Source organism: Chironomus tepperi, unplaced genomic scaffold (assembly GCF_022539635.2).
Source record: "Chironomus tepperi strain 1889 unplaced genomic scaffold, CSIRO-AGI_Ctep_v1 contig_262, whole genome shotgun sequence".
Classification (NCBI taxonomy): Eukaryota; Metazoa; Arthropoda; class Insecta; order Diptera; family Chironomidae; genus Chironomus; species Chironomus tepperi.
The window spans coordinates 784899-797182 of record NW_027226384.1 but is presented as its reverse complement, the minus strand read 5'-3'; the positions used below and the strand labels follow the sequence as shown (position 1 = coordinate 797182).

Sequence of the window (12284 nt, the reverse complement as noted above, 5' to 3'; positions counted from 1 at the left end):
TCCAGCATAACAAATTGTATCATTAAGCTCACTTTTGCTCAAAATTCCGTTAAAAATTAAACAATTTTTTAGATACTCACGTGCTTATTACACCTTATCAGCACCCAATGAGATAAAAGAAGTGTTTAACAAGCTGATAACGACAAAGAATTTCTACACAGCGACTTAAATTAATTGCTCAATTAAATGTTCAGTAGTTTTTGTGGAGCCACCGAACAAAGAAGTGGAAGAAAAAGGGCTCAAAATTTTATAAAAGGCATCCTTTTTTTTGTGTGTTAATTTTGGTGCTAATTAGCAAGCCATCAAGTTAAGATGGGTGCGCTGTTTAGAAGCGATGAAATGACCCTGTGTCAGCTGTTTATTCAGCCAGAAGCAGCATATCAGACTGTTGCTGAGCTTGGTGAAATTGGCGTTGCACAATTTCGTGATGTAAGTTCCTTAATATTTTGTTACAGGATAAGTGATTTATGTCATCTGGCCATGAACTGTTTGTACCGATGGTGATGGAGCTGCTATGCAGTTGTGTAATGGTCGTTTATTATTTAATTTGAGGATGTAGACTGAGCTATTATGTTTTGTAGCAGCGTGCTTGGAAGTTTTAAGGAACAAATTGAAAAAAATTTTGAAAAATAATTACTTGAAAATTACAAAATGTCATGGAAGGTGTTGAAAAAATTCATTTTGTGGATTGTTCCTTGATTTTTCATGTTGCTGCCTTGTGCTGTATATGCCAATTATTCAGCGTTATATTAATATTTCCAAAAAGATATGTAATTAGCACCTTGAGGTTGTTATTTGATAAATTAAAGTGATTTTTTATGTCACAGTTGGAATTTGTTGGGAAATTACAAGAAATAGTGACTAATGGACGTAAAAAGTTGACTTAATAGTGTCAGAATGACTTAAATACATGCAATTTTGTTGAAAAAATTCATAATTATGGAAAATTTAATGTGAAAGACTGTGTTATCTTGAATGGATTAAATACATTAGAATCATACAGCAGTTAGACATTAGCTATCGTCTATGGTCTACAATTCACTTAGTAAACCTAGTACTGGACTGTTCTGGAATAAAAATCCGCACTCTTTAGATTGAATTCTTCAATTTCCTAGAGGTTTTCAAGACAAAAACCCTTAAAAATCACCTTAAATTCCTGAAAAAGAGATTCTGACGAAAAAGAGACTCTAATGACAAGTACTATTCGGCAATCATCTATTTGTAAAGACACTGCTCAGTACAGCTAGCAACTCTTCAAGTACCTTGAATACCCGAGTGGAAAATATGAATTAAAACCTCAAACAAGTTAAGAGTCAGCGTTTAGTTGCATCATAGTGGTATTTCTCTATCATGCAAAAGGCTCTTAGGTTTAGAGCTCTAAGCCTTAGTGCTCAAAGCTTTAGTTCTCATAGCCTTAGTAATCATAGCTTTAGAGCTCTTAGCATGCTAGGGAGCCAGCCATTAACTAGACATTACCATGCCTTTAATCAATTTTAACGTATTTTTGCCCACTTGAAATATTACCTCGTGACAGTCAACTTGTTCAACTTAAGGAAGAATCTTGCTTTATATCAACCGGAGGCTGTTACATGTTTTTCAACTTGTGATTTCGGAATCTGAGCTGGTGACTTTACCCTGCAATTGCAACTCCAAATAGCAAAAATCAGTTATTTGATCAAAAATCCTACTTCAAGCCAGAATTTCTCTGACTTTATGTCGAATTTGGTTTAAATCTAGAACAATATTAGACTCATGAAGGTCTGCTGACTGATTTTTGAACAATTAGCAGACTTCTGCCATTCAAGAACATCCTACAAACCTCTAACTGCTCACCATTCATTAAAACTCATCAAAACCCTTCCAAGCGCAACTCAATTTTTTCAGTCACATGATGCGCAAGTACTCTCTATTTCGTAACAACAATCTACTACAACTCTATTAAACAAAAGAATCAAATGTGAAGCAAAAAGCGAGAAGATAAGAGATAACAAGGCAATAGTATTAAGTATAACGACTTTTATGTGCTGATAAAGATTTTTTTTTATCGTTTTCTTTTCAAGTCACTTAGAAAAAAATAAATGTAGTGGCTTTAATTGTCATTCGTCGTCAGCTATTCTGACATATGTTACTTATATTTTGACATACTATAGGACGATGGCATTTACGATGTTTATTGATTAGCTTTCACTATCAATTAATACATACTTATTGACACAGAAGCTCACAATTTTATAGTAAATATGTTCAGCAGTTCCATTCATGAATTTTCATTACACAATTTATCAAAATTACGTAGGTTCGGACGATAGTCATGAATTTTATTATGTTGATTTATCGTGTGTTGATATAATATGAATAGCTTATGATAATTATGTTGACAATTTTCCGTATTATCCTTTAGCGATGGTCATTAACTGTATTTTGATTTTTGAAATGTGTTGCTAGGTTAGTCGACTTTATTTGACTAGAAGTAGTCCACTTAAATTTAATGACTTTCGGATTGGAAGTGATTATTGATGAGATAAGGATGAATTGTTGTGTTTTGAATACAGTCTAGTGCAGTGGTGGACAACCTTTTGTTGTTCATGACACAACTTGGTGGGGAGCATCGATTGAATCCATTTTGACGACACAATAGTATGCCGCGGCACACAGGTTGTCCACCACGGGTCTAGTAGACCACAAATGCACCTGTCCGCGACACACCAGTGCTGCGCAAGATTATGCAAGATACTTTATAGTCACATGAACATCGTTAAGTAGTCAAGTTGACGGTAGGGTTCCCTAAGTCCAGATTTTGTCGAAATTTCGAGGCCAAAATCGAGACGGACATCAAAATCTAGACTACTCGAGAATTCTTCGTAGTTGATCAAATCTAGGACGTCCTGGTCTCGGTACCAAGAACTCTCAGTTGACGGTAAATCGTAAGAATACCCTGTTACCACAGAGACAACTGTTGCTACTTGATTTTTAGAACAAATCTGCACTTATCTTAGCTTTATTCTGAAACAAACAATTCCAAGAATTCACATAAATTTCAAATCTCATCTAACAATGCTAGAGTGTTGCTTGCTTTTCAATTTTTATTCCCAAACAATGTTGTCATAATCCTCTTTCGACAAAATGTCACACAAAAATCCTGCAAGCATCAAAATATATAAATGTGATATGAAATGTTGTTGTGCTGGATGCTTTTTCGATTGATAAATATTGACATTGCAGTTTTTGTTTAATGGGCAAAAAAAAAGAACAGTTTTGTTAGATTTTGACTAGTTTTGAATCCATAAACATCGAAATTGGTTTTTTTTTTGTTAAATTTATCGATTTTTAGTCCATTTATAGCTCATTGTTGTGTTCATGAGTTTTAGGATAATTTAAAAATGACGTGAATGTTCAGTTAATAAGCAGATAGCCCGAGCAACACAAACCTTTTCCAAAAACTGCATTAGGCATTCAAAGATGAGGTCTTGTGACTGTCACATAAATGTGACCTTGTGGCTGCCACATAGATTCTGCCTTGTGACTGCCACATAGATTCTGCCGTGTGACTGCCACATAGATTCTGCTTTGTGATTGCCACATAGTTTTGGTCATGTGACTGTCTCTTAAATGCAGCCTTGTTACTGCCACATATATGCGACCTTGTAGCTGTCACATTTTCCACCATGTGATTGCCACATATATGCGACCTTGTAGCTGTCACATGGATGCGACCTTGTGGCTGTCACATAGATGCAACCTTGTGACTGCCACATATATGCGGCCTTGTGACTGTCACATATATGTGGCCTTGTGACTGCCACATAAATGCGGCCTTGTGATTCATACATATTTGCCACCGCATGATTGATACATATATGCGGCATAGAAGCATTGTGTCGCTCAGGAATCCTCCATTGACTAAGATTTCAGTATTAAATCTCGATTTCATTCCAAAATTCCCACTAAACATTCCAAGCTACTCAAAATCTTTATTAAGAGACTACTGCAATATAACTATGAAAAACTATACAACATTCCCCAACAAAGAGTAAAACATCCATAACACAATATTACATTCATAAAATGAGCTATAGAATGTCACGATAAGAATGATGGCTATGTCTCTAAATAGGATCATTTGCATATAAGTACACTCATAAACTCGTCTTCTTCATCCTCAATTTCCATCATATTTACACATACCATTCACTGCTTCATAAGTAACAGCGACAATATTCCCCCGCCATAATAATCATAATCATAACTGTTTATTAACTCAAAATGTCATCAAGTCACATGATTTTATTCTACTTTTCCCTTCCATTCACAGCTTAATCCCGAGCTCAATGCTTTTCAACGTAAGTTTATTGCCGAAGTGAGACGATGCGATGAAATGGAACGAAAAGTGAATTATATTAAGAAGGAGCTTATCAAGGATGAAATGGAAGTTCGTGAATTGAGCGGTGACTTACCACCCGTACCAAATCCCCGTGAATTTATCGATCTTGAGGCTTTATTTGAGAAGACGGAAAATGAAATTTTAGAATTATCAGAAAATTTTGCCCAATTATTGCAAAATTTTCAAGAGCTTACGGAACTACGTTACGTACTCGAAAGGACACAAGTAAATTTAATGCGCTCCATTTATTTTCCTTCCTTTAAATCCTCAATTCATTCCTTTTTATAAATGACCCCTTTTTTATTGTCGTCTATCCCAACAGTCCTTTTTCTCCGATCAAGCAGCCTCGACAAATTTAGAGGGAATTAAAATGGACGATGCAGGAGAAACACAACAACTTGGATTTGTGGCTGGCGTTATTGAACGTGAAAGGATTTTGGGTTTTGAGAGAATATTGTGGCGCATCTCACGTGGTAATGTCTTCTTGCGACAAGCTGATATAGAAAAGCCATTTACTGATCCAAAAACGGTATGTATGCATCAATGGATGTGCTAATGAAAAAAAAGGGTTTTTTATGGTCGTTTCGAGTGGAAGGAGCACAAAAAAAGGGACAGAAAAATTGTTCATCCCTTTCTAAGTACTTAAATGGGGATTACATGAATCTTCCTTGAGGGTGGGCAACTTCCAGTAAAATGGATAGAATTCTGAGAAGATTTAGGATATTTATATGAGTAGAAAATACATCCTGTCAAATGGGATGTGAGCCTATAAATTAAAAGGGAGTTAATCGCATTGACATTAATGACTGTCTACAGATGGGGATAAAGTTATTTATGTATAAACTTTGTATGATTTTGTTTTCTTAGAGGTGTTAAGAGGGACAATATGGAGTTTGTGGAGATTAATATTGTGGTTAGGATGTGTGAAAATTTAATTAGTGGGTTGTTCCTTATTGACACGCATTGAGCATATTGTTGTTCATTCAACAAACAAAAGGACACTTGAATTGGAGTTAAGTAACTTCGGGTTATCAATTTCTACTAAGCAGCTTTCATGTGTTCAAATTAATCGAGTATAGTGCGCTGCGCACTATCTGAACTATCTGAAATCGGATTTATTGAAATCCCGTGCTAGTTCCATAACAGAGCAGATCAAGAGAAATCGATTATGTATCACATATAATGCGCTGCGCACTATCTGCACTATCTGAAAATAGTTTTATTGAAATCCCGTGCTAGTTCCATAACAGAGCAGCATTAAGAGAACGCAATGATGCAAGAATGTCCCAGCGTCTATGTTATATCGCTTAGAACATCCCTAAAAACACAACAGTACTTCCAACCACAGAAATCTTCAATAGTTTCCCTCATTTCCTCACGAACAAAAATTCTCATGAATATTATTTAACATTAGTAAAGAGATAAATGCTCTAAAGTATCACAAGTACTATAAGTATGTGGATTCATAAGTGTATATGCACATTTAACTTCCTCATACACTTAAGTTTTATAGAGGATGTTCATCTCTCTAATGTAAAAGTAAAATGATGTTGGATCATTAAAGTGAATAGATAAACATTTTGATGGACATTAAAATGAGTAGATTCTCATGCTGAATTGTTTTTTAAAGCTCCTTCCTACTAGAAAGACACAATAGAACCAAAATCCCTTTATTAATCTCTTGATACTTAAAAGAACAAATTGCCTCAACTAATGACTTTTTTTGTTCTAATCTCGTGAAATTTTCATCAACATAATGCTCATGGCTGCATAAACAGGGCAAGGAAGTTTACAAGAATGTTTTTGTGGCATTTTTCCAAGGTGACCAATTAAAGACACGTGTCAGAAAAGTGTGTACCGGATATCATGCATCACTTTATCCATGTCCAAATAACTATGATGAACGTGAGGATATGCTGAAAGGTGTCTTAGTTCGTCTACAGGACCTCAACATGGTCATCAATCAAACGAAAGATCAACGTCAACGTGTACTTGTTAGTGTCTCAAAAGACCTACCAAAATGGATTGTTATTGTCAAGAAGATCAAGGCTATTTATCATACAATGAACTTATTTAACATGGATGTGTCAAGGAAGTGCTTGATTGGTGAATGCTGGATTCCAACAAGTGACTTGGAATTGGTTCAAAAGTCATTACAAGATGGATCAATGGCTGTTGGATCAACGGTTCCATCATTTATGAATGTTATCTCAACCAATGAGGAACCGCCAACATATAATCGTGTTAATCGCTTCACAAGAGGCTTCCAGAACTTGATTGATGCTTATGGTGTTGCCAACTATCGTGAAGCTAATCCAGCATTGTCGTCAATCATTACATTCCCATTCTTATTTGCTGTTATGTTTGGTGATGTTGGACATGGATTTATTTTGTTCTTATTTGCATTGTTCCTGGTCGTTAAGGAGAAGAAGTTCTTGGGTGACCGGTCAAAAGGTGAAATTTTCAACATTTTCTTCGGCGGACGTTACATCATCTTACTTATGGGAATATTCTCAATCTATACTGGATTCATCTATAATGACTTGTTCTCAAAGACAATGAATATCTTTGGATCAGCATGGCAAAATAATTATAATGCAACGACACTTATGACTAATGATCAATTACAGTTGGATCCATCTGAAGACTTCTTGAAGGATGGTGAAGTCTACTGGTTTGGTATTGACCCGACATGGATGTTGGCCACAAATAAAATCATCTTTTTGAACTCCTTTAAGATGAAGTTCTCAATCATTATTGGTATCATTCACATGATGCTTGGTGTCTTCATGTCAGCCGTCAATTATATCCATTTCAAGAGATACAGTTCAATTATTTTGGAATTCTTGCCACAACTTCTCTTCCTTTGTCTTCTCTTCCTTTATTTGTGCTTCATGATGGTCTGGAAATGGCTTGTCTTCTCACCAAAGAGTGAACCACCATGGTCACCAGGCTGTGCACCATCTGTATTGATTTACTTCATCAACATGTTGCTTCAAGGTGAAAATAAGTTCCAAGATGGATGTCAAGAGTACATGTATGAGAATCAGGCATTAATTCAGAATATTTTCGTCATTACTGCTGTTATTTGCATTCCATGGATGTTGATTGGTAAACCAATCTATATTTCATGCACACGAGGCAAGGGAGGTCATGGAGTAAGTATGAGCATTTCTTTAGAATTTCAATCACATGATGCTTATAGTCACGTGGTGTATAATGTCATGTGATATGTGATTTATAGAAAGTTCGAGTTTATTGCACTTGTGTGAGTCAATAACTTTACTAACTCTATGCTTATGTGACATTCTAGGGTGGACATGGAGGACATGATGATGAACCAATGAGTGAAATTTGGATTCATCAAGGCATTCATACAATTGAATACGTATTGAGTACAATTTCACATACTGCTTCATATCTTCGATTGTGGGCGTTGTCACTTGCTCACTCGCGTAAGTATTGAAGGTTTTAAGACTGCTTTTGGTGATTATATGGATCTTGATGATGTGTAGGGTAATCTTATTTCTAAGACAATCAGACCCTTATTTACAAATTGTATGAGAATCAAAGCATACGGCGAGAAATGGCCGAAAATCTGGCTACAGCTCAACTAGACTCTGATCTGAGGCCGTATTTCATCGACTGGCCTGGGCAAGAGTCATGCTGACCTGAGGTCGTATTTTTGGATATTTCTACGCCGATTGCTTTCGGGATACAGGACAGACTAAATATTTTGTCAGTTTAGCTGTGGTCTTGACTAGGCACTGTCTTAATGAAGTATAATCATCAACAGTTCATTCCAAAAGGCAGACGATGTGAAAAAGTTGAAAAATTGTGTCCCCAGGCTTCAAGTCAGATTCAGCATGACGGTTAAGTCTCGTTGGCATGGAACCCAATTTTCCGACATTTTCACTTTCTCTGCTTTTGGAGCATGCTCCAAAACATCACAAATACTTGAACTCTAACCCACCTAACCCAACTTTTTTCATCTCTTTACAGAACTTTCCGAAGTCTTATGGTCGATGGTGTTCTCAATTGCCTTGAAATCAGAAGGTTACATGGGAGCAGCCTTAATTTTCGTCATTTTCCCATGCTGGGCTATGGGAACATTAGCCATTCTTGTTGGTATGGAAGGTCTTTCAGCTTTCCTCCATACTCTTCGTTTACATTGGGTAAGTTTTGATTAAGTTTTGGTGCTGTTTAAATTGTTTTGTGGGATGGGAAGTTATGGCTAAAATGTGGAAATGTGCACTGAATAAGGTCCATGCCAGTTCAGTGGTGCCGTGATGCACAACATGCAGTCATGGCATTTCAGGAGTGGACACGGCATATTTATTGATAGCTGCGACTGACGCCGTACACGGTTCATGTCATTCAGTGATGCCGCAGCAAGCAGTTTGGACAACACTGATTTAACTCTTAAAAAATAACATTTAATTAATCCTTCACATGTCAATCATCCGCAGGTCGAATTGATGTCCAAGTTCTACACCGGTACCGGTCTGATATTCCATCCATTTGACTTCAATCAAATCATCAACGCAGAGGATGAATAATGGATTTAAAAGCGCCCCAAGTGTAGTCAATCAGAGATAAAAGTCATCTCTGTCTCTGTAGCATTAAAATGAATAATTTAATGGATTAAATATCATACCTACAATGTAATAAAATGTCAACAATATTGCAGCAATAAAATAACATACTTAATACCATTGGAAACGTTAATAACAAAATTATACACTGACTGTCGAAAAAAATTATCACTTTTTGATCCCTTTAATTTAGATAAATTTTTTGCAGCTTGTTACTTGTTGCAGCAAAAAAATTTGTTCATTAACTAAAGCTTAATTCGATAGCTTTAAATCATGCACATAAATTTACCATTTGTGTGACGTCCTAAGCGCGATAAAATGAAACCTTATGTTCGGAATTAAATGAATAAAATTAACATTTTCTTTCCGATTCATTGCCATTGTCATTGATTTTTATGTTCAGGCTATATGTGGCCTGGCTTGACTGTGATTCGTTGGATAGTTTAGTTTTTCGTGCCTTGCTGAATTTATTGCATATTTTTTCGATTCTTTTTTTCCACTTCATTTATCAATTGGATTTTAATCATTTTAAAAGGTTTCAGCTATAACTGTTTGGGTATGATGAGCTATATAGTGCAGTCTTTCATCGGATCGTAACTTAGCAGCAGTTGCTGCTGCTCTGAGGTGATTTATAGGAATTAATTGATTCGGAATTTATTTTCTGTCTGAGATAATTGCATGTGTAGGCTATAATATGTGGGATGATTCAGGGATAGCTAATTTAAGTAGGAGAATCTGGGAAGTTATTGAATGCCGATGAGACAGTGTTCAATTTATTAGATAATGCGTACAATTAAAATTTTGTGCATTTTAATATGACAATGCGCATTTTTCAAACATTCACATATGTATAATGCGCATTACATGTATTACAATGTTAAGCATTGATATCACTTTAGCATTCACATACGTATAATGCGCACTGCACAACCGTACTGACTTTTATAATGCGCACATATTTATTGTACGCACTTGTATAGTGCACAACAATCAACTATAAGAACTCATATAATGCGTATAAAAAAATTATGTCTTACATAGTGCGCACCAAAAGCTCTTCATTCGAATATTTTCCATTGATTACGCGTTTAATTAAACGTTTGCTGATATAAAACGTAAAATTTAATATTTTTCAGATAACGCGCATTTTAAAACCTTTTCTTTTACGTTTTAAGACGAATATGACTAATCTCAAATTAGCTCCATAGTTATAAATCCATTCATCTTCTTATACAATTCCCAACCAAGTTAATACCACCTCACAAAATTTTGTGCTGACAAAAAAATTAAGATTATTATCTTATAATAGATTTTATCATCAAACTAAATCCCTTAAAAATAAGATTTACAATAAAGTAAAATTTTCACATTAAAATTGAAAAAAATAAAGAGAAAATTGAAACTGTTCAGTGAATGTAATCTCTTTATTTTGATTGTTCTTCTTCTTTAATTCCATATTTACGTCTCCATAGAATTTCAGTTTCCTTTTTTTTCCTTTTGTCATCGCATTAATGCTGTATAAAATTTCACTTATAAAAATGGAAAAAAGACAAGAAAAATACTTTAAATGTCTACACATTCCACAAAATTGTTCTAAAAAAGGCACACAATTTGAGCTTTTGGGACTGAATGACTTATGAAACCACAACCGAAAAATTAAATAATATAATTTATGGTTTCAGTAATTTTCGTTCATTAATAACTTTATTTTTTTGTATTTCCATGCAGCATAATTAATCCCAAAATAATAATGAAATGAGAAATTACATAAATTATAATTTAATTCCCAAATCCTCCATCCAAAAATTTGTACAAAAATATTTTTTCGATTCTTTTTTTTTCCTGTATCTGTTCTTGTTGTTACCAAAAACAAGTATTTCCATAAAGCGTTGTTTTTTTCCTTTCTATTTTTAACAAATAGTCCATTAATTTCATAGTCATTAAATATTCATTAATATTAAAGATGAACTTGTGGTCGAGTCATAAAAGAAAAAATCTTTATCATGATTCTGACATCTCAATAAATTTTTTTCATGCTTTCCATTAATATTTTGATAGTTTTAATAGTTTGTTCGTCATTTTTAGTGGTTAGGAAAATTTTGAATTTATAACGGTTTTTTAAAATTTTGAATTTTTAACGGTGTTTCAAAATTTGAATTTGGCGAATTTAGAAGAATTTTTTGTCATTTTTTGAATTTTCAACGGAATTTCAAAAATTTTGAATTTTAACGGAAATTTTAAAATTTGAATTTTTAACGGACTTTTCAAATTTGAATTTTTAGCATTTGAATTTCAATAGTTTTACAAAATCAAATTATAAAAATTTTAAAAATTCAAATTTTAACCATTTTTAAAATTCAAAATTTAACGGTTTTTGAAATTTCAAATTCAAACTATTTTAAAATTTCATCCTGCCATACTTCACATCTCCCTAACTCCAGTAAAAATATTAAAAGAAGCACAAAAAAAAAGAAAAATTCCATTCACGTCGCGCTTAAATGCATTTTTACATATAAATCAATTAATGCCTTTTCGATGTTGTTTCATGGCAGTCGCAGTGACTATAAATTACATATTGGCATGTTCAATTAATCTATTTACTTTGTTCGATGCTGATCCAGAGATATTTTGTTGTTTCTCTTCAATTTTTTTTGTTTTTTTTTTTTTTTGGACGTACAAAAAACACACAAATGTATGTGGACCAATTAAGAGACTTATTGTGATATGAAAAAAAATGAATATCTGAAATTGACAAACATAAATCAAATTAAAAAGGAAGAATTTTTTATGTGTATTTATATACTTCAATATGTGCCTACGAGGGTGACTGTTTGGTGGATTATTGGTTTGGAAAAGTCAATTTCATTGTTGCAAATTTGAAAGCTTACTTCCATGGGGACCAATTATGCTGTTAAGGATGTCAAAAAATTGCGATACATAACAACTGAATGCCTCCACGTTAAAATCCCGAATAGTTGGTCCTTGTTGGTGAGGTGACTTACTATCTGCTTTATCCGTCGTGTCTATTTCTCATTAACCTTCTGTTCTAGACTCAGTTAGTTCCAGCCATGCTTTTCAACCCTTAACAGATAAAGATCATGGTTTCTTGGTCTTTACAGCAAGCTCACTACGGTAACTGATAGAGGTAACTTTGCCTATTGTGATACCCAAACCTACCAGTGCTAAATTGAACAGCTTCATCGACGAGAATGACCTGCAATGCTTAAGCTCAGTTAGAATTAAAACAGTTTATATCAGATATCGAACTCAATTCGGATATTGTAAGGAAAAGTCGACTCGACTACCCA

The 12284-nt window shown here is 34.3% G+C and overlaps 1 protein-coding gene across 1 annotated transcript; it reads left to right on the top strand.

Moving 5' to 3' along the window:
- The first annotated feature begins 180 nt into the window (after positions 1-180).
- Positions 181-9120, top strand: LOC139091850 (V-type proton ATPase 116 kDa subunit a 1-like). The gene is made up of 7 exons (XM_070642079.1): positions 181-429; positions 4313-4606; positions 4704-4910; positions 6160-7539; positions 7695-7836; positions 8384-8556; positions 8851-9120. The coding sequence occupies exons 1-7, from the start codon at positions 313-315 to the stop codon at positions 8938-8940; spliced, it is 2403 nt and encodes an 800-aa protein (XP_070498180.1). The 5' UTR covers positions 181-312; the 3' UTR covers positions 8941-9120.
- The last annotated feature ends 3164 nt before the right edge of the window (positions 9121-12284 follow it).